The 23,333-nt window shown below is 45.8% G+C and overlaps 1 protein-coding gene across 1 annotated transcript in view; it reads left to right on the top strand.

The window, feature by feature from the left end:
• Positions 1-385: 385 nt before the first annotated feature.
• hmga2 (high mobility group AT-hook 2) overlaps positions 386-23,333 on the top strand; it is a 103,101-nt gene continuing 80,153 nt past the window's right edge. Inside the window, exons 1-2 of the mRNA XM_055905845.1 lie at positions 386-1,173; positions 21,058-21,144. Of these exons, the coding sequence (XP_055761820.1) occupies positions 1,051-1,173; positions 21,058-21,144 (210 nt within the window). The 5' untranslated portion in view covers positions 386-1,050. The remainder of the gene's footprint in view (positions 1,174-21,057; positions 21,145-23,333) is intronic.

Genomic DNA, 23,333 nt, shown 5'->3' with positions numbered 1-23,333 from the left:
TGCTCTCCCCTCTCTGCCTGGAGCTCCACTGCTCTCCCCTCTCTGCCTGGAGCTCCACTGCTCTCCCCTCTCTGCCTGGAGCTGTACTGCTCTCCCCTCTCTTCCTGGAGCTCCACTGCTCTCCTCTCTGCCTGGAGCTGCACTGCTCTCCCCTCTCTGATGTGACCTGTGCCAGTTACATGAATGGTGCTGCTGGACACGTGACTTTGTCTCACTGTGGTCTCCCTCTTAGTGTTGCAGAATTACTCGTGTTTTCTCTGGCTTAGGGCCAGCTTTTTTTCTGTTTTGTGGTGCCTCCCTCCTCCTCTCCTCCTCCTCCATTATCCACCCACAGGAAAGGTGCTTTCTTTCCCATTTTGTTTTTCTTTTTTTTTTACCTCATTCTCATTCAGTGAGTAGGCTGGTTTCGTGTGGGCTGTGGAGATGCATTTATAATGCCCTCTGTTTTTTTGTAGTCTTGCCAATCCCATGTAAAAACTCTTGCCCCGGCCATATCGCCTGGGGTATAAAAGTCTAGTTATTGTTATTTGTCAGTCAAATCGTGACACGTGGATTTGACAGTGCGCAGCTGTCACCATTTCATTCCAATAGTTCTCCCGCTCATTTGTAACGACAGGGGCTGAAATTCCAATCGATCACGGGCTTATTTTATCACCAAAGCCACCCCCACCCACTTCGACAGAAAGGGGAGACCGGGGAGGTTTTCTTCTTCTGAGCCAAATACCGAAGTGGGCAGCACGTGCTGTTCATAATACACTCAAGCAACATCTCCCTCAGGCGGTTTTTTTTATTTTATTTTGTTTTTCTTTTCAGTAGCACAAACGTATTCCGATTAATTTTGATAGCCTACCCGCCGGTTGATTCGTGCATTAGTTCACAACAAGAGGATTCCCCCTCTCAGACTCGTGCACCAGGACGTCCGGTGGCTGGCGGTGTGGTCGGTTGGTGTGCAGGCAGGCAGGATAGGATAGGCTCCGGGCTGACCGTGTGTGTAGTACAGTAGACTAGAAACTGCTGCAGGAGAGATTACTATTTTGGTACAAAGTCACAATGAGTGCACGCGGTGAAGAAGCCGGGGAGAGTTCAGGGACCGGGACCCAGGAACCGGAGCCTGCGGCGGCTGCAGAGGCGCCGGCCAAGCGCAGACCGGGCAGACCGAGGAAGCCGGTTAAGGTCGGTCCTAATGTATTTATTTATCCGATGTAGTTTAACATACATGTCAGACATATATGCAGTTGCTACTATGCTAGTGTGTGTGTGTATGTTCCCATTGCGCTTTGGGGATAGGCAACTCTGTCCGGATGCAGCTTGCAGCGCTACACCGATGTTGTTAAACGCAAAAGTTGGAACAATCAAACCGATCTGCAGGGACCGTAAAGCATGGAATGTTGTTGTTACTGTTTACAAAAAAAAGGTTCGGTTTTGTTTAGAAATGCGGTTATAGGGGGTTAAGGTTGGTAATGATTGTAGGTAGAGAGGACTCAGTCGTTGTATATAAGCCCATCGAACCGTCGGTGTCTAGTTTCACGATTCAACAACATATAGGATCACAGAACTATACAATAACATGTATTTTAAATATACAGCGAATAATATTATTGTGTGAAATATAACGGCTGTTTCTAGTTTTTAAAAAATGATATAGACCTAAGAATGTTTAATCTCCTTTGCTTCGCCAGTAAATCCAAGCTATAGGTTGAGCCTCTGCATATCTGCTCCGTGTACTTTATTTCCTGCAATATAACTTTGCCATGAACGACTCAACAATTAGTTTTTGCATTTGCTATGACTTGTTCTTGTTTATTTTTTGAAGCATTGCTTCGAGACAGACGGGCTGTAGCAACCTGTTCAGGCTGTGTTTTTGATTGACCATACCTAGCGATCTATAGCTAGGCGATGTTCATTACAAGATATTCCATCAAGTTGACTCACACACCCTGTAACACCAGATATGTATTTAAAAAGGCTTCGTGTAGATGTCTTTACTGTTAATAATAAAGGATATGATTCAGTGCCTAAAGGAAGTCGTAAATGTGACTCACATCAACATTCATAAAACACGTTTAAAAAAAAAAAATTGCAAAACACCAACTGGTGGCCAAAACACAACAGTTTGGCATTACATCCCCCTTTCATACCCAGACAAATATCCCACTAATTTACCATGCCAGCTTCTGTATAGCAGCTGTTATCTGAAAGGGGTATGGGGGTTAAAAACAAAAGTCAATTAATAGCCACAAAAAGTCATGATTTCTGCATGTTCACAGACCCTGTAACCAGAATACACGTATCAGATCTGTGTGAATGGTTCTCTACACGTATCAGATCTGTGTGAATGGTTCTCTACACGTATCAGGTCTGTGTGAATGGTTCTCTACTTCTCTACAGGTATCAGATCTGTGTGAATGGTTCTCTACTTCTCTACAGGTATCAAGTCTGTGTGAATGGTTCTCTACAGGTATCAGGTCTGTGTGAATGGTTCTCTACAGGTATCAGGTCTGTGTGAATGGTTCTCTACAGGTATCAGGTCTGTGTGAATGGTTCTCTACAGGTATCAGGTCTGTGTGAATGGTTCTCTACAGGTATCAGGTCTGTGTGAATGGTTCTCTACAGGTATCAGGTCTGTGTGAATGGTTCTCTACTTCTCTACAGGTATCAAGTCTGTGTGAATGGTTCTCTACAGGTATCAGGTCTGTGTGAATGGTTCTCTACAGGTATCAAGTCTGTGTGAATGGTTCTCTACAGGTATCAGGTCTGTGTGAATGGTTCTCTACAGGTATCAAGTCTGTGTGAATGGTTCTCTACAGGTATCAAGTCTGTGTGAATGGTTCTCTACTTCTCTACAGGTATCAAGTCTGTGTGAATGGTTCTCTACAGGTATCAGGTCTGTGTGAATGGTTCTCTACAGGTATCAGATCTGTGTGAATGGTTCTCTACTTCTCTACAGGTATCAAGTCTGTGTGAATGGTTCTCTACAGGTATCAGGTCTGTGTGAATGGTTCTCTACTTCTCTACAGGTATCAGGTCTGTGTGAATGGTTCTCTACTTCTCTACAGGTATCAGGTCTGTGTGAATGGTTCTCTACTTCTCTACAGGTATCAGATCTGTGTGAATGGTTCTCTACTTCTCTACAGGTATCAGATCTGTGTGAATGGTTCTCTACAGGTATCAGGTCTGTGTGAATGGTTCTCTACTGGTATCAGATCTGTGTGAATGGTTCTCTACAGGTATCAGGTCTGTGTGAATGGTTCTCTACAGGTATCAGATCTGTGTGAATGGTTCTCTACTTCTCTACAGGTATCAAGTCTGTGTGAATGGTTCTCTACAGGTATCAGGTCTGTGTGAATGGTTCTCTACTTCTCTACAGGTATCAGGTCTGTGTGAATGGTTCTCTACTTCTCTACAGGTATCAGGTCTGTGTGAATGGTTCTCTACTTCTCTACAGGTATCAGATCTGTGTGAATGGTTCTCTACTTCTCTACAGGTATCAGATCTGTGTGAATGGTTCTCTACAGGTATCAGGTCTGTGTGAATGGTTCTCTACTGGTATCAGGTCTGTGTGAATGGTTCTCTACAGGTATCAGGTCTGTGTGAATGGTTCTCTACAGGTATCAGGTCTGTGTGAATGGTTCTCTACTGGTATCAGGTCTGTGTGAATGGTTCTCTACAGGTATCAGGTCAGTGTGAATGGTTCTCTACTTCTCTACACGTATCAGATCTGTGTGAATGGTTCTCTACTTCTCTACAGGTATCAGATCTGTGTGAATGGTTCTCTACAGGTATCAGGTCTGTGTGAATGGTTCTCTACTGGTATCAGGTCTGTGTGAATGGTTCTCTACAGGTATCAGGTCTGTGTGAATGGTTCTCTACAGGTATCAGGTCTGTGTGAATGGTTCTCTACTGGTATCAGGTCTGTGTGAATGGTTCTCTACAGGTATCAGGTCAGTGTGAATGGTTCTCTACAGGTATCAGGTCTGTGTGAATGGTTCTCTACTTCTCTACACGTATCAGATCTGTGTGAATGGTTCTCTACAGGTATCAGGTCAGTGTGAATGGTTCTCTACAGGTATCAGGTCTGTGTGAATGGTTCTCTACAGGTATCAGGTCTGTGTGAATGGTTCTCTACTGGTATCAGGTCTGTGTGGATGGTTCTCTACTTCTCTACACGTATCAGGTCTGTGTGAATGGTTCTCTACTTCTCTACAGGTATCAAGTCTGTGTGAATGGTTCTCTACTTCTCTACACGTATCAGGTCTGTGTGAATGGTTCTCTACTTCTCTACACGTATCAGATCTGTGTGAATGGTTCTCTACTGGTATCAGGTCTGTGTGAATGGTTCTCTACTGGTATCAGGTCTGTGTGAATGGTTCTCTACTGGTATCAGGTCTGTGTGAATGGTTCTCTACTTCTCTACACGTATCAGATCTGTGTGAATGGTTCTCTACTGGTATCAGGTCTGTGTGAATGGTTCTCTACTGGTATCAGGTCTGTGTGAATGGTTCTCTACAGGTATCAGGTCTGTGTGAATGGTTCTCTACTTCTCTACAGGTATCAGGTCTGTGTGAATGGTTCTCTACAGGTATCAGGTCTGTGTGAATGGTTCTCTACTTCTCTACAGGTATCAGGTCTGTGTGAATGGTTCTCTACTTCTCTACAGGTATCAGGTCTGTGTGAATGGTTCTCTACTTCTCTACAGGTATCAGGTCTGTGTGAATGGTTCTCTACTTCTCTACAGGTATCAGGTCTGTGTGAATGGTTCTCTACAGGTATCAGGTCTGTGTGAATGGTTCTGTACTGGTATCAGGTCAGTGTGAATGGTTCTCTACTTCTCTACAGGTATCAGGTCTGTGTGAATGGTTCTCTACTTCTCTACAGGTATCAGGTCTGTGTGAATGGTTCTCTACTTCTCTACAGGTATCAGGTCTGTGTGAATGGTTCTCTACTTCTCTACAGGTATCAGGTCTGTGTGAATGGTTCTCTACTGGTATCAGGTCTGTGTGAATGGTTCTCTACTTCTCTACAGGTATCAGGTCAGTGTGAATGGTTCTCTACTTCTCTACAGGTATCAGGTCTGTGTGAATGGTTCTCTACTTCTATACAGGTATCAGGTCAGTGTGAATGGTTCTCTACAGGTATCAGGTCTGTGTGAATGGTTCTCTACAGGTATCAGGTCTGTGTGAATGGTTCTCTACTTCTCTACAGGTATCAGGTCAGTGTGAATGGTTCTCTACAGGTATCAGGTCAGTGTGAATGGTTCTCTACAGGTATCAGGTCTGTGTGAATGGTTCTCTACAGGTATCAGGTCTGTGTGAATGGTTCTCTACAGGTATCAGGTCTGTGTGAATGGTTCTCTACTTCTCTACAGGTATCAGGTCTGTGTGAATGGTTCTCTACAGGTATCAGGTCTGTGTGAATGGTTCTCTACAGGTATCAGGTCTGTGTGAATGGTTCTCTACAGGTATCAGGTCTGTGTGAATGGTTCTCTACTTCTCTACAGGTATCAGGTCTGTGTGAATGGTTCTCTACAGGTATCAGGTCTGTGTGAATGGTTCTCTACTTCTCTACAGGTATCAGGTCAGTGTGAATGGTTCTCTACAGGTATCAGGTCTGTGTGAATGGTTCTCTACAGGTATCAGGTCTGTGTGAATGGTTCTCTACAGGTATCAGGTCAGTGTGAATGGTTCTCTATACAGGTATCAGGTCAGTGTGAATGGTTCTCTACAGGTATCAGGTCAGTGTGAATGGTTCTCTACAGGTATCAGGTCAGTGTGAATGGTTCTCTACAGGTATCAGGTCAGTGTGAATGGTTCTCTACAGGTATCAGGTCAGTGTGAATGGTTCTCTACACGTATCAGGTCAGGGTGAATGGTTCTCTACTGGTATCAGGTCAGTGTGAATGGTTCTCTACTTCTCTACAGGTATCAGGTCTGTGTGAATGGTTCTCTACTTCTCTACACGTATCAGGTCAGTGTGAATGGTTCTCTACTTCTCTACACGTATCAGGTCTGTGTGAATGGTTCTCTACTTCTCTACAGGTATCAGGTCTGTGTGAATGGTTCTCTACTTCTCTACAGGTATCAGGTCTGTGTGAATGGTTCTCTACAGGTATCAGGTCTGTGTGAATGGTTCTCTACTGGTATCAGGTCTGTGTGAATGGTTCTCTACTTCTCTACAGGTATCAGGTCTGTGTGAATGGTTCTCTACACGTATCAGGTCAGTGTGAATGGTTCTCTACTTCTCTACAGGTATCAGGTCTGTGTGAATGGTTCTCTACACGTATCAGGTCAGTGTGAATGGTTCTCTACTTCTCTACACGTATCAGGTCTGTGTGAATGGTTCTCTACAGGTATCAGGTCTGTGTGAATGGTTCTCTACAGGTATCAGGTCAGTGTGAATGGTTCTCTACTTCTCTACAGGTATCAGGTCAGGGTGAATGGTTCTCTACTTCTCTACAGGTATCAGGTCTGTGTGAATGGTTCTCTACAGGTATCAGGTCAGTGTGAAATGTTCTCTACAGGTATCAGGTCAGTGTGAATGGTTCTCTACAGGTATCAGGTCTGTGTGAATGGTTCTCTACAGGTATCAGGTCTGTGTGAATGGTTCTCTACAGGTATCAGGTCTGTGTGAATGGTTCTCTACTGGTATCAGGTCAGTGTGAATGGTTCTCTACTTCTCTACAGGTATCAGGTCTGTGTGAATGGTTCTCTACTTCTCTACAGGTATCAGGTCAGTGTGAATGGTTCTCTACTTCTCTACAGGTATCAGGTCAGTGTGAATGGTTCTCTACTTCTCTACAGGTATCAGGTCTGTGTGAATGGTTCTCTACTTCTCTACAGGTATCAGGTCAGTGTGAATGGTTCTCTACAGGTATCAGGTCTGTGTGAATGGTTCTCTACAGGTATCAGGTCTGTGTGAATGGTTCTCTACTTCTCTACAGGTATCAGGTCAGTGTGAATGGTTCTCTACAGGTATCAGGTCAGTGTGAATGGTTCTCTACAGGTATCAGGTCTGTGTGAATGGTTCTCTACACGTATCAGGTCAGTGTGAATGGTTCTCTAATTCTCTACACGTATCAGGTCTGTGTGAATGGTTCTCTACAGGTATCAGGTCTGTGTGAATGGTTCTCTACACGTATCAGGTCAGTGTGAATGGTTCTCTACTTCTCTACAGGTATCAGGTCAGGGTGAATGGTTCTCTACTTCTCTACAGGTATCAGGTCTGTGTGAATGGTTCTCTACAGGTATCAGGTCAGTGTGAATGGTTCTCTACAGGTATCAGGTCAGTGTGAATGGTTCTCTACAGGTATCAGGTCTGTGTGAATGGTTCTCTACAGGTATCAGGTCAGTGTGAATGGTTCTCTACACGTATCAGGTCTGTGTGAATGGTTCTCTACAGGTATCAGGTCTGTGTGAATGGTTCTCTACTTCTCTACACGTATCAGGTCTGTGTGAATGGTTCTCTACTTCTCTACACGTATCAGGTCAGTGTGAATGGTTCTCTACAGGTATCAGGTCAGTGTGAATGGTTCTCTACACGTATCAGGTCAGTGTGAATGGTTCTCTACACGTATCAGGTCAGGGTGAATGGTTCTCTACAGGTATCAGGTCTGTGTGAATGGTTCTCTACTGGTATCAGGTCTGTGTGAATGGTTCTCTACAGGTATCAGGTCTGTGTGAATGGTTCTCTACTTCTCTACAGGTATCAGGTCTGTGTGAATAGTTCTCTACAGGTATCAGGTCTGTGTGAATGGTTCTCAACTTCTCTACAGGTATCAGGTCTGTGTGAATGGTTCTCTACAGGTATCAGGTCTGTGTGAATGGTTCTCGACAGGTATCAGGTCTGTGTGAATGGTTCTCTACATGTATCAGGTCTGTGTGAATGGTTTTCTACAGGTATCAGGTCTGTGTGAATGGTTCTCTACTTCTCTACAGGTATCAGGTCAGTGTGAATGGTTCTCTACTTCTCTACAGGTATCAGGTCAGTGTGAATGGTTCTCTACACGTATCAGGTCTGTGTGAATGGTTCTCTACAGGTATCAGGTCTGTGTGAATGGTTCTCTACAGGTATCAGGTCTGTGTGAATGGTTCTCTACAGGTATCAGGTCTGTGTGAATGGTTCTCTACTTCTCTACAGGTATCAGGTCTGTGTGAATGGTTCTCTACTTCTCTACAGGTATCAGGTCTGTGTGAATGGTTCTCTACTTCTCTACAGGTATCAGGTCTGTGTGAATGGTTCTCTACTTCTCTACAGGTATCAGGTCTGTGTGAATGGTTCTCTACTTCTCTACAGGTATCAGGTCTGTGTGAATGGTTCTCTACTTCTCTACAGGTATCAGGTCTGTGTGAATGGTTCTCAACTTCTCTACACGTATCAGGTCTGTGTGGATGGTTCTCTACTGGTATCAGGTCTGTGTGAATGGTTCTCTACTGGTATCAGGTCTGTGTGGATGGTTCTCTACAGGTATCAGGTCTGTGTGAATTGTTCTCTACAGGTATCAGGTCAGTGTGAATGGTTCTCTACATGTATCAGGTCAGTGTGAATGGTTCTCTACAGGTATCAGGTCAGTGTGAATGGTTCTCTACGCGTATCAGGTCTGTTTGAATGGTTCTCTACTTCTCTACAGGTATCAGGTCTGTGTGAATGGTTCTCTACAGGTATCAGGTCAGTGTGAATGGTTCTCTACAGGTATCAAGTCAGTGTGAATGGTTCTCTACTTCTCTACAGGTATCAGGTCTGTGTGAATGGTTCTCTACAGGTATCAGGTCAGTGTGAATGGTTCTCTACACGTATCAGGTCAGTGTGAATGGTTCTCTACAGGTATCAGGTCAGTGTGAATGGTTCTCTACGCGTATCAAGTCTGTGTGAATGGTTCTCTACTTCTCTACAGGTATCAGGTCTGTGTGAATGGTTCTCTACGCGTATCAGGTCAGTGTGAATGGTTCTCTACTTCTCTACAGGTATCAGGTCTGTGTGAATGGTTCTCTACAGGTATCGGGTCTGTGTGAATGGTTCGCTACAGGTATCAGGTCAGTGTGAATGGTTCTCTACAGGTATCAGGTCAGTGTGAATGGTTCTCTACAGGTATCAGGTCTGTGTGAATGGTTCTCTACATGTATCAGGTCTGTGTGAATGGTTTTCTACAGGTATCAGGTCTGTGTGAATGGTTCTCTACTTCTCTACAGGTATCAGGTCAGTGTGAATGGTTCTCTACTTCTCTACAGGTATCAGGTCAGTGTGAATGGTTCTCTACACGTATCAGGTCTGTGTGAATGGTTCTCTACAGGTATCAGGTCTGTGTGAATGGTTCTCTACAGGTATCAGGTCTGTGTGAATGGTTCTCTACAGGTATCAGGTCTGTGTGAATGGTTCTCTACACGTATCAGGTCTGTGTGAATGGTTCTCTACAGGTATCAGGTCAGTGTGAATGGTTCTCTACTTCTCTACAGGTATCAGGTCTGTGTGAATGGTTCTCTACAGGTATCGGGTCTGTGTGAATGGTTCGCTACAGGTATCAGGTCAGTGTGAATGGTTCTCTACAGGTATCAGGTCAGTGTGAATGGTTCTCTACAGGTATCAGGTCAGTGTGAATTGTTCTCTACTGGTATCAGGTCTGTGTGAATGGTTCTCTACAGGTATCAGGTCTGTGTGAATGGTTCTCTACTGGTATCAGGTCTGTGTGAATGGTTCTCTACAGGTATCGGGTCTGTGTGAATGGTTCTCTACAGGTATCGGGTCTGTGTGAATGGTTCGCTACAGGTATCAGGTCAGTGTGAATGGTTCTCTACTGGTATCAGGTCAGTGTGAATGGTTCTCTAGAGGTATCAGATCAGTGTGAATGGTTCTCTACAGGTATCAGGTCAGTGTGAATGGTTCTCTACAGGTATCAGGTCAGTGTGAATGGTTCTCTACTGGTATCAGGTCAGTGTGAATGGTTCTCTACTGGTATCAGGTCTGTGTGAATGGTTCTCTACAGGTATCAGGTCAGTGTGAATGGTTCTCTACAGGTATCAGGTCAGTGTGAATGGTTCTCTACAGGTATCAGGTCAGTGTGAATGGTTCTCTACGCGTATCAGGTCTGTGTGAATGGTTCTCTACTTCTCTACAGGTATCAGGTCTGTGTGAATGGTTCTCTACAGGTATCAGGTCAGTGTGAATGGTTCTCTACAGGTATCAGGTCAGTGTGAATGGTTCTCTACTTCTCTACAGGTATCAGGTCTGTGTGAATGGTTCTCTACAGGTATCAGGTCAGTGTGAATGGTTCTCTACGCGTATCAGGTCTGTGTGAATGGTTCTCTACTTCTCTACAGGTATCAGGTCTGTGTGAATGGTTCTCTACGCGTATCAGGTCAGTGTGAATGGTTCTCTACTTCTCTACAGGTATCAGGTCTGTGTGAATGGTTCTCTACAGATATCAGGTCTGTGTGAATGGTTCTCTACAGGTATCGGGTCAGTGTGAATGGTTCTCTACAGGTATCAGGTCTGTGTGAATGGTTCTCTACACGTATCAGGTCTGTGTGAATGGTTCTCTACAGGTATCAGGTCAGTGTGAATGGTTCTCTACTTCTCTACAGGTATCAGGTCTGTGTGAATGGTTCTCTACAGGTATCGGGTCTGTGTGAATGGTTCGCTACAGGTATCAGGTCAGTGTGAATGGTTCTCTACAGGTATCAGGTCAGTGTGAATGGTTCTCTACAGGTATCAGGTCAGTGTGAATGGTTCTCTACTGGTATCAGGTCTGTGTGAATGGTTCTCTACAGGTATCAGGTCTGTGTGAATGGTTCTCTACTGGTATCAGGTCTGTGTGAATGGTTCTCTACAGGTATCGGGTCTGTGTGAATGGTTCTCTACAGGTATCGGGTGTGTGTGAATTGTTCGCTACAGGTATCAGGTCAGTGTGAATGGTTCTCTACTGGTATCAGGTCAGTGTGAATGGTTCTCTACAGGTATCAGATCAGTGTGAATGGTTCTCTACAGGTATCAGGTCAGTGTGAATGGTTCTCTACAGGTATCAGGTCAGTGTGAATGGTTCTCTACTGGTATCAGGTCAGTGTGAATGGTTCTCTACAGGTATCAGGTCAGTGTGAATGGTTCTCTACTGGTATCAGGTCTGTGTGAATGGTTCTCTACAGGTATCAGGTCAGTGTGAATGGTTCTCTACTGGTATCAGTTCTGTGTGAATGGTTCTCTACAGGTATCAGGTCAGTGTGAATGGTTCTATACAGGTATCAGGTCAGTGTGAATGGTTCTCTACAGGTATCAGGTCAGTGTGAATGGTTCTCTACTGGTATCAGGTCTGTGTGAATGGTTCTCTACAGGTATCAGGTCAGTGTGAATGGTTCTCTACAGGTATCAGGTCTGTGTGAATGGTTCTCTACACGTATCAGGTCTGTGTGAATGGTTCTCTACTTCTCTACAGGTATCAGGTCAGTGTGAATGGTTCTCTACTTCTCTACAGGTATCAGGTCTGTGTGAATGGTTCTCTACTTCTCTACAGGTATCAGGTCTGTGTGCATGGTTCTCTACTTCTCTACAGGTATCAGGTCTGTGTGAATGGTTCTCTACACGTATCAGGTCTGTGTGAATGGTTCTCTACTTCTCTACAGATATCAGGTCAGTGTGAATGGTTCTCTACACGTATCAGGTCTGTGTGAATGGTTCTCTACAGGTATCAGGTCTGTGTGAATGGTTCTCTACAGGTATCAGGTCTGTGTGAATGGTTCTCTACAGGTATCAGGTCTCTGTGAATGGTTCTCTACAGGTATCAGGTCTGTGTGAATGGTTCTCTACACGTATCAGGTCTGTGTGAATGGTTCTCTACTTCTCTACAGGTATCAGGTCAGTGTGAATGGTTCTCTACTTCTCTACAGGTATCAGGTCTGTGTGAATGGTTCTCTACTTCTCTACAGGTATCAGGTCTGTGTGAATGGTTCTCTACTTCTCTACAGGTATCAGGTCTGTGTGAATGGTTCTCTACATGTATCAGGTCAGGGTGAATGGTTCTCTACAGGTATCAGGTCTGTGTGAATGGTTCTCTACATGTATCAGGTCTGTGTGAATGATTCTCTACAGGTATCAGGTCTGTGTGAATGGTTCTCTACAGGTACCAGGTCTGTGTGAATGGTTCTCTCAGGTTTCAGGTCTGTGTGAATGGTTCTCTACAGGTATCAGGTCAGTGTGAATGGTTCTCTACAGGTATCAGGTCTGTGTGAATGGTTCTCTCAGGTTTCAGGTCTGTGTGAATGATTCTCTACACGTATCAGGTCTGTGTGAATGGTTCTCTACAGGTATCAGGTCTGTGTGAATGGTTCTCTACTTCTCTACAGGTATCAGGTCTGTGTGAATGGTTCTCTACAGGTATCAGGTCAGTGTGAATGGTTCTCTACAGGTATCAGGTCTGTGTGAATGGTTCTCTACAGGTATCAGGTCTGTGTGAATGGTTCTCTACAGGTATCAGGTCTGTGTGAATGGTTCTCTACTTCTCTACAGGTATCAGGTCTGTGTGAATGATTCTCTCAGGTATCAGGTCTGTGTGAATGGTTCTCTACTTCTCTACTGGTATCAGGTCAGTGTGAATGGTTCACTACAGATATCAGGTCTGTGTGAATGGTTCTCTCAGGTTTCAGGTCTGTGTGAATGGTTCTCTACTTCTCTACTGGTATCAGGTCAGTGTGAATGGTTCTCTACAGATATCAGGTCTGTGTGAATGGTTCTCTCAGGTTTCAGGTCTGTGTGAATGGTTCTCTACAGGTATCAGGTCTGTGTGAATGATTCTCTACACGTATCAGGTCTGTGTGAATGGTTCTCTACAGGTATCAGGTCAGTGTGAATGGTTCTCTACACGTATCAGGTCTGTGTGAATGGTTCTCTACTTCTCTACAGGTATCAGGTCTGTGTGAATGGTTCTCTACTTCTCTACACGTATCAGGTCTGTGTGAATGGTTCTCTACAGGTATCAGGTCTGTGTGAATGGTTCTCTACAGGTATCAGGTCTGTGTGAATGGTTCTCTACTTCTCTACAGGTATCAGGTCAGTGTGAATGGTTCTCTACTTCTCTACACGTATCAGGTCTGTGTGAATGGTTCTCTACAGGTATCAGGTCTGTGTGAATGGTTCTCTACACGTATCAGGTCTGTGTGAATGGTTCTCTACAGGTATCAGGTCAGTGTGAATGGTTCTCTACAGGTATCAGGTCAGTGTGAATGGTTCTCTACTGGTATCAGGTCAGTGTGAATGGTTCTCTACTGGTATCAGGTCTGTGTGAATGGTTCTCTACAGGTATCAGGTCAGTGTGAATGGTTCTCTACAGGTATCAGGTCAGTGTGAATGGTTCTCTACAGGTATCAGGTCAGTGTGAATGGTTCTCTACGCGTATCAGGTCTGTGTGAATGGTTCTCTACTTCTCTACAGGTATCAGGTCTGTGTGAATGGTTCTCTACAGGTATCAGGTCAGTGTGAATGGTTCTCTACAGGTATCAGGTCAGTGTGAATGGTTCTCTACTTCTCTACAGGTATCAGGTCTGTGTGAATGGTTCTCTACAGGTATCAGGTCAGTGTGAATGGTTCTCTACGCGTATCAGGTCTGTGTGAATGGTTCTCTACTTCTCTACAGGTATCAGGTCTGTGTGAATGGTTCTCTACGCGTATCAGGTCAGTGTGAATGGTTCTCTACTTCTCTACAGGTATCAGGTCTGTGTGAATGGTTCTCTACAGATATCAGGTCTGTGTGAATGGTTCTCTACAGGTATCGGGTCAGTGTGAATGGTTCTCTACAGGTATCAGGTCTGTGTGAATGGTTCTCTACACGTATCAGGTCTGTGTGAATGGTTCTCTACAGGTATCAGGTCAGTGTGAATGGTTCTCTACTTCTCTACAGGTATCAGGTCTGTGTGAATGGTTCTCTACAGGTATCGGGTCTGTGTGAATGGTTCGCTACAGGTATCAGGTCAGTGTGAATGGTTCTCTACAGGTATCAGGTCAGTGTGAATGGTTCTCTATAGGTATCAGGTCAGTGTGAATGGTTCTCTACTGGTATCAGGTCTGTGTGAATGGTTCTCTACAGGTATCAGGTCTGTGTGAATGGTTCTCTACTGGTATCAGGTCTGTGTGAATGGTTCTCTACAGGTATCGGGTCTGTGTGAATGGTTCTCTACAGGTATCGGGTGTGTGTGAATTGTTCGCTACAGGTATCAGGTCAGTGTGAATGGTTCTCTACTGGTATCAGGTCAGTGTGAATGGTTCTCTACAGGTATCAGATCAGTGTGAATGGTTCTCTACAGGTATCAGGTCAGTGTGAATGGTTCTCTACAGGTATCAGGTCAGTGTGAATGGTTCTCTACTGGTATCAGGTCAGTGTGAATGGTTCTCTACAGGTATCAGGTCAGTGTGAATGGTTCTCTACTGGTATCAGGTCTGTGTGAATGGTTCTCTACAGGTATCAGGTCAGTGTGAATGGTTCTCTACTGGTATCAGTTCTGTGTGAATGGTTCTCTACAGGTATCAGGTCAGTGTGAATGGTTCTATACAGGTATCAGGTCAGTGTGAATGGTTCTCTACAGGTATCAGGTCAGTGTGAATGGTTCTCTACTGGTATCAGGTCTGTGTGAATGGTTCTCTACAGGTATCAGGTCAGTGTGAATGGTTCTCTACAGGTATCAGGTCTGTGTGAATGGTTCTCTACACGTATCAGGTCTGTGTGAATGGTTCTCTACTTCTCTACAGGTATCAGGTCAGTGTGAATGGTTCTCTACTTCTCTACAGGTATCAGGTCTGTGTGAATGGTTCTCTACTTCTCTACAGGTATCAGGTCTGTGTGCATGGTTCTCTACTTCTCTACAGGTATCAGGTCTGTGTGAATGGTTCTCTACACGTATCAGGTCTGTGTGAATGGTTCTCTACTTCTCTACAGATATCAGGTCAGTGTGAATGGTTCTCTACACGTATCAGGTCTGTGTGAATGGTTCTCTACAGGTATCAGGTCTGTGTGAATGGTTCTCTACATGTATCAGGTCTGTGTGAATGGTTCTCTACAGGTATCAGGTCTCTGTGAATGGTTCTCTACAGGTATCAGGTCTGTGTGAATGGTTCTCTACACGTATCAGGTCTGTGTGAATGGTTCTCTACTTCTCTACAGGTATCAGGTCAGTGTGAATGGTTCTCTACTTCTCTACAGGTATCAGGTCTGTGTGAATGGTTCTCTACTTCTCTACAGGTATCAGGTCTGTGTGAATGGTTCTCTACTTCTCTACAGGTATCAGGTCTGTGTGAATGGTTCTCTACATGTATCAGGTCAGGGTGAATGGTTCTCTACAGGTATCAGGTCTGTGTGAATGGTTCTCTACATGTATCAGGTCTGTGTGAATGATTCTCTACAGGTATCAGGTCTGTGTGAATGGTTCTCTACAGGTACCAGGTCTGTGTGAATGGTTCTCTCAGGTTTCAGGTCTGTGTGAATGGTTCTCTACAGGTATCAGGTCAGTGTGAATGGTTCTCTACAGGTATCAGGTCTGTGTGAATGGTTCTCTCAGGTTTCAGGTCTGTGTGAATGATTCTCTACACGTATCAGGTCTGTGTGAATGGTTCTCTACAGGTATCAGGTCTGTGTGAATGGTTCTCTACTTCTCTACAGGTATCAGGTCTGTGTGAATGGTTCTCTACAGGTATCAGGTCAGTGTGAATGGTTCTCTACAGGTATCAGGTCTGTGTGAATGGTTCTCTACAGGTATCAGGTCTGTGTGAATGGTTCTCTACAGGTATCAGGTCTGTGTGAATGGTTCTCTACTTCTCTACAGGTATCAGGTCTGTGTGAATGATTCTCTCAGGTATCAGGTCTGTGTGAATGGTTCTCTACTTCTCTACTGGTATCAGGTCAGTGTGAATGGTTCACTACAGATCTCAGGTCTTTGTGAATGGTTCTCTCAGGTTTCAGGTCTGTGTGAATGGTTCTCTACTTCTCTACTGGTATCAGGTCAGTGTGAATGGTTCTCTACAGATATCAGGTCTGTGTGAATGGTTCTCTCAGGTTTCAGGTCTGTGTGAATGGTTCTCTACAGGTATCAGGTCTGTGTGAATGATTCTCTACACGTATCAGGTCTGTGTGAATGGTTCTCTACAGGTATCAGGTCAGTGTGAATGGTTCTCTACACGTATCAGGTCTGTGTGAATGGTTCTCTACTTCTCTACAGGTATCAGGTCTGTGTGAATGGTTCTCTACTTCTCTACACGTATCAGGTCTGTGTGAATGGTTCTCTACAGGTATCAGGTCTGTGTGAATGGTTCTCTACAGGTATCAGGTCTGTGTGAATGGTTCTCTACTTCTCTACAGGTATCAGGTCAGTGTGAATGGTTCTCTACTTCTCTACACGTATCAGGTCTGTGTGAATGGTTCTCTACAGGTATCAGGTCTGTGTGAATGGTTCTCTACACGTATCAGGTCTGTGTGAATGGTTCTCTACTTCTCTACAGGTATCAGGTCTGTGTGAATGGTTCTCTACTTCTCTACAGGTATCAGGTCAGTGTGAATGGTTCTCTACAGGTATCAGGTCAGTGTGAATGGTTCTCTACATGTATCAGGTCAGTGTGAATGGTTCTCTACAGGTATCAGGTCAGTGTGAATGGTTCTCTACTGGTATCAGGTCAGTGTGAATGGTTCTCTACACGTATCAGGTCTGTGTGAATGGTTCTGTACTGGTATCAGGTCTGTGTGAATGGTTCTCTACAGGTATCAGGTCTCTGTGAATGGTTCTCTACAGGTATCAGGTCTCTGTGAATGGTTCTCTACTTCTCTACAGGTATCAGGTCAGTGTGAATGGTTCTCTACTTCTCTACAGGTATCAGGTCTGTGTGAATGGTTCTCTACTTCTCTACAGGTATCAGGTCTGTGTGAATGGTTCTCTACTTCTCTACAGGTATCAGGTCTGTGTGAATGGTTCTCTACTTCTCTACAGGTATCAGGTCTGTGTGAATGGTTCTCTACATGTATCAGGTCAGGGTGAATGGTTCTCTACATGTATCAGGTCTGTGTGAATGATTCTCTACACGTATCAGGTCTGTGTGAATGGTTCTCTACAGGTATCAGGTCTGTGTGAATGGTTCTCTACTTCTCTACAGGTATCAGGTCTGTGTGAATGGTTCTCTACAGGTATCAGGTCTGTGTGAATGGTTCTCTACAGGTATCAGGTCTGTGTGAATGGTTCTCTACAGGTATCAGGTCTGTGTGAATGGTTCTCTACAGGTATCAGGTCTGTGTGAATGGTTCTCTACTTCTCTACAGGTATCAGGTCTGTGTGAATGATTCTCTCAGGTATCAGGTCTGTGTGAATGGTTCTCTACTTCTCTACTGGTATCAGGTCAGTGTGAATGGTTCACTACAGATATCAGGTCTGTGTGAATGGTTCTCTCAGGTTTCAGGTCTGTGTGAATGGTTCTCTACTTCTCTACTGGTATCAGGTCAGTGTGAATGGTTCTCTACAGATATCAGGTCTGTGAATGGTTCTCTCAGGTTTCAGGTCTGTGTGAATGGTTCTCTACAGGTATCAGGTCTGTGTGAATGATTCTCTACACGTATCAGGTCTGTGTGAATGGTTCTCTACAGGTATCAGGTCAGTGTGAATGGTTCTCTACACGTATCAGGTCTGTGTGAATGGTTCTCTACTTCTCTACAGGTATCAGGTCTGTGTGAATGGTTCTCTACTTCTCTACACGTATCAGGTCTGTGTGAATGGTTCTCTACAGGTATCAGGTCTGTGTGAATGGTTCTCTACAGGTATCAGGTCAGTGTGAATGGTTCTCTACTTCTCTACAGGTATCAGGTCAGTGTGAATGGTTCTCTACTTCTCTACACGTATCAGGTCTGTGTGAATGGTTCTCTACAGGTATCAGGTCTGTGTGAATGGTTCTCTACACGTATCAGGTCTGTGTGAATGGTTCTCTACTTCTCTACAGGTATCAGGTCTGTGTGAATGGTTCTCTACTTCTCTACAGGTATCAGGTCAGTGTGAATGGTTCTCTACAGGTATCAGGTCAGTGTGAATGGTTCTCTACATGTATCAGGTCAGTGTGAATGGTTCTCTACAGGTATCAGGTCAGTGTGAATGGTTCTCTACACGTATCAGGTCTGTGTGAATGGTTCTGTACTGGTATCAGGTCTGTGTGAATGGTTCTCTACAGGTATCAGGTCTCTGTGAATGGTTCTCTACAGGTATCAGGTCTGTGTGAATGGTTCTCTACTTCTCTACAGGTATCAGGTCAGTGTGAATGGTTCTCTACTTCTCTACAGGTATCAGGTCTGTGTGAATGGTTCTCTACTTCTCTACAGGTATCAGGTCTGTGTGAATGGTTCTCTACTTCTCTACAGGTATCAGGTCTGTGTGAATGGTTCTCTACTTCTCTACAGGTATCAGGTCTGTGTGAATGGTTCTCTACATGTATCAGGTCAGGGTGAATGGTTCTCTACAGGTATCAGGTCTGTGTGAATGGTTCTCTACATGTATCAGGTCTGTGTGAATGATTCTCTACAGGTATCAGGTCTGTGTGAATGGTTCTCTACAGGTACCAGGTCTGTGTGAATGGTTCTCTCAGGTTTCAGGTCTGTGTGAATGGTTCTCTACAGGTATCAGGTCAGTGTGAATGGTTCTCTACAGGTATCAGGTCTGTGTGAATGGTTCTCTACTTCTCTACAGGTATCAGGTCTGTGTGAATGGTTCTCTACAGGTATCAGGTCAGTGTGAATGGTTCTCTACAGGTATCAGGTCTGTGTGAATGGTTCTCTGAAGGTATCAGGTCTGTGTGAATGGTTCTCTACAGGTATCAGGTCTGTGTGAATGGTTCTCTACTTCTCTACAGGTACCAGGTCTGTGTGAATGATTCTCTCAGGTTTCAGGTCTGTGTGAATGGTTCTCTACAGGTATCAGGTCAGTGTGAATGGTTCTCTACAGGTATCAGGTCTGTGTGAATGGTTCTCTACTTCTCTACAGGTATCAGGTCTGTGTGAATGGTTCTCTACAGGTATCAGGTCAGTGTGAATGGTTCTCTACAGGTATCAGGTCTGTGTGAATGGTTCTCTGAAGGTATCAGGTCTGTGTGAATGGTTCTCTACAGGTATCAGGTCTGTGTGAATGGTTCTCTACTTCTCTACAGGTATCAGGTCTGTGTGAATGATTCTCTCAGGTATCAGGTCTGTGTGAATGGTTCTCTACTTCTCTACTGGTATCAGGTCAGTGTGAATGGTTCTCTACAGATATCAGGTCTGTGTGAATGGTTCTCTCAGGTTTCAGGTCTGTGTGAATGGTTCTCTACTTCTCTACTGGTATCAGGTCAGTGTGAATGGTTCTCTACAGATATCAGGTCTGTGTGAATGGTTCTCTCAGGTTTCAGGTCTCTGTGAATGGTTCTCTACAGGTATCAGGTCAGTGTGAATGGTTCTCTACACGTATCAGGTCTGTGTGAATGGTTCTCTACTTCTCTACAGGTATCAGGTCTGTGTGAATGGTTCTCTACTTCTCTACACGTATCAGGTCTGTGTGAATGGTTCTCTACAGGTATCAGGTCTGTGTGAATGGTTCTCTACAGGTATCAGGTCAGTGTGAATGGTTCTCTACTTCTCTACAGGTATCAGGTCAGTGTGAATGGTTCTCTACTTCTCTACACGTATCAGGTCTGTGTGAATGGTTCTCTACAGGTATCAGGTCTGTGTGAATGGTTCTCTACTTCTCTACAGGTATCAGGTCTGTGTGAATGGTTCTCTACTTCTCTACAGGTATCAGGTCAGTGTGAATGGTTCTCTACAGGTATCAGGTCAGTGTGAATGGTTCTCTACATGTATCAGGTCAGTGTGAATGGTTCTCTACAGGTATCAGGTCAGTGTGAGTGGTTCTCTACTGGTATCAGGTCTGTGTGAATGGTTCTCTACTGGTTTCAGGTCTGTGTGAATGGTTCTCTACAGGCATCAGGTCTGTGTGAATGGTTCTCTATGGGTATTAGGTCAGTGTGAATACTTCTCTACAGGTATCAGGTCAGTGTGAATGGTTCTCTACTTCTCTACAGGTATCAGGTCAGTGTGAATGGTTCTCTACTTCTCTACAGGTATCAGGTCTGTGTGAATGGTTCTCTACTTCTCTACAGGTATCAGGTCAGTGTGAATGGTTGACAGACTAAGAGACCACCAGTAAATGGTCACCTTGTTGAAAAGGACCGTTTCCTTCAGCAGAGAGAGAGAGTGGGGAAGGGAGGGGGGAGGAGAGGTGGTTATTGGGACAGAGCTTTAAATAGGGAATAGGATTTCATTTGGGACACAGGCTGTTTCCTCAGTTCTCTAATCTACACTCAGCCCGATGTTCATGCTCACCTTGTTTCTCCCCCTGTCTGACTGACTGAATGACTGACTGACTGAATGACTGAATGACTGTCTGTCTCTGTCTGTCTGTCTGTCTGTCCCCCTGTCCCCCTGTCTGTCCCCCCCTCTGTCTGTCTGTCCCCCCCTCTGTCTGTCTGTCCCCCCCTCTGTCTGTCTGTCCCCCCCTCTGTCTGTCTGTCCCCCTGGCTGTCTGTCTGTCCCCCTGGCTGTCTGTCCCCCTGGCTGTCCCCCTGGCTGTCTGTCCCCCTGGCTGTCCCCCTGGCTGTCTGTCCCCCTGGCTGTCCCCCTGGCTGTCTGTCCCCCTGGCTGTCTGTCTGTCCCCCTGTCTGTCTGTCTGTCTGTCCCTCTGTCTGTCTGTCTGTCTGTCCCTCTGTCTGTCTGTCCCCCTGGCTGTCTGTCTGTCCCCCTGGCTGGCTGTCTGTCCCCCTGGCTGTCTGTCCCCCTGGCTGTCTGTCCCCCTGGCTGTCCCCCTGGCTGTCTGTCCCCCTGGCTGTCCCCCTGGCTGTCTGGCTGTCCCCCTGGCTGTCTGTCTGTCCCCCTGGCTGTCTGTCTGTCCCCCTGGCTGTCTGTCTGTCCCCCTGGCTGTCTGTCTGTCCCCCTGGCTGACTCTGTCTGTCTGTCTGACTCTGTCTGTCTGTCTGACTGTCTGACTTTGTCTTGCTGTCTGTCTTTCTGTCTTGTCTGACTGACTGTCTGTCTGCCCGTAGGAACCTACTGGAGAGCCCGCCCCTAAACGACCAAGGGGTCGTCCCAGAGGCAGCAAGAACAAATGCCCCTCCAAAGCAGCCGCCAGGGTGAGAACCATGCTACTGAACTTTAACACACACACACACACACACACACACACACACACACACACACACACACACACACACACACACACACACACACACACACACCTCAACCTAACCCTGACACACATGAAGGGACACAGTGCTATTGTATATAGGAATTAAACCGTTGTCCTATGGGTCACCCGAGCAGGAATTAAACCGTTGTCCTATGGGTGACCCCAGCAGGAATTAAACCGTTGTCCTATGGGTGACCGCAGCAGGAATTAAACCGTTGTCCTATGGGTGACCCCAGCAGGAATTAAACCGTTGTCCTATGGGTGACCCCAGCAGGAATTAAACCGTTGTCCTATGGGTGACCCCAGCAGGATTTAAACCGTTGTCCTATGGGTGGGCCCCAGCAGGAATTAAACCGTTGTCCTATGGGTGACCCCAGCAGGAATTAAACCGTTGTCCTATGGGTGACCCCAGCAGGAATTAAACCGTTGTCCTATGGGTGAGCCCAGCAGGAATTAAACCGTTGTCCTATGGGTGACCCCAGCAGGAATTAAACCGTTGTCCTATGGGTGACCCCAGCAGGAATTAAACCGTTGTCCTATGGGTGACCCCAGCAGGAATTAAACCGTTGTCCTATGGGTGACCCCAGCAGGAACTAAACCGTTGTCCTATGGGTGACCCCAGCAGGAATTAAACCGTTGTCCTATGGGTGACCCCAGCAGGAATTAAACCGTTGTCCTATGGGTGACCCCAGCAGGATTTAAACCGTTGTCCTATGGGTGAGCCCAGCAGGAACTAAACCGTTGTCCTATGGGTGACCCCAGCAGGAATTAAACCGTTGTCCTATGGGTGAGCCCAGCAGGAATTAAACCGTTGTCCTATGGGTGACCCCAGCAGGAACTAAACCGTTGTCCTATGGGTGACCCCAGCAGGGACTAAACCCACGTTCCTGGCATTGTAAACGTGGGTTTTGTAAAACAACAATAGGATGACTCATGTATTTGGCAGATTATTGTTAATGCAGTGACAACATGTCCAAATCAAGACTCCCATTTCAACAGCTTCCTTCTATGAGCCAACAGGGGGAAAAGTCTACAGCAGTGGTCCCCAACCTTTTCCTGAGCTCAGATCACTTTCTTGAGTCAAAACGCAAGCCGATGATCTACCGCTGAGATTTATTTTATAAACGTGACTTAAAAAACATAAGTCTATGCAACATTAACCAATTAAAACCAGTTCTGTAGCAATGAGGTTTGTGCAGTTGGCTTTAGGCCCAGTACATTATCACTGCATATTGGCTAAGCTTGAATTGCCCTGCTAATGTTGTTCTCAGACCATTTAGAAATGATATTTCAACATGTTAGCTACAGTATATGATCACACTGGTAATAGATGATTTTGTTGTATTACTTGTGAGGCACAGCTGAGTGAGGATAAGAACACAGACCTGATACACACATTGAATTAGCTTCTTATTACTGGACTGGTGGTGCCTGCATCTGATGGTCAGTCTCAGCGGAAGGAGAGAGGGGAGGCGAGAGGGGAGGCGAGAGGGGAGGCGAGAGGGGAGGAGAGAGGGGAGGAGAGAGGGAAGGAGAGAGGCTGCATCTGATGGTCAGTCTCAGCGGAGGGAGAGAGAGAGAGGAGAGAGAGAGAGGAGGAGAGAGGGGAGGAGAGAGGGAAGGAGAGAGGTTGCATCTGATGGTCAGTCTCAGCGGAGGGAGAGAGAGGGGAGGCGAGAGGGGAGGCGAGAGGGGAGGCGAGAGGGGAGGAGAGAGGGAAGGAGAGAGGCTGCATCTGATGGTCAGTCTCAGCGGAGGGAGAGAGAGGGGAGGAGAGAGGGGAGGAGAGAGGGGAGGAGACAGGGAAGGAGAGAGGGGAGAGGAGAGAGGGGAGGAGACAGGGAAGGAGAGAGGCTGCATCTGATGGTCAGTCTCAGCGGAGGGAGAGAGGGAAGGAGAGAGGGGAGGGGAGGAGAGAGGGAAGGAGAGAGGGAAGGAGAGAGGGGAGAGGAGGGAGAGGAGGGAGGGGAGGAGAGAGGGGAGGAGAGAGGGGAGGAGAGAGGGGAGGAGAGAGGGGAGGAGAGAGGGAAGGAGAGAGGGGAGGGGAGGAGAGAGGGAAGGAGAGAGGGGAGGGGAGGAGAGAGGGAGAGGGAGAGAGAGGGAGAGAGGGGAGGGGAGGAGAGAGGGAAGGAG

The sequence above is a fragment of the Salvelinus fontinalis genome, chromosome 39 (assembly GCF_029448725.1).
Source record: "Salvelinus fontinalis isolate EN_2023a chromosome 39, ASM2944872v1, whole genome shotgun sequence".
Classification (NCBI taxonomy): domain Eukaryota; kingdom Metazoa; phylum Chordata; class Actinopteri; order Salmoniformes; family Salmonidae; genus Salvelinus; species Salvelinus fontinalis.
Note: the sequence above shows the minus strand (reverse complement) of the source record. Positions and strands in the feature narration are given on the sequence as shown.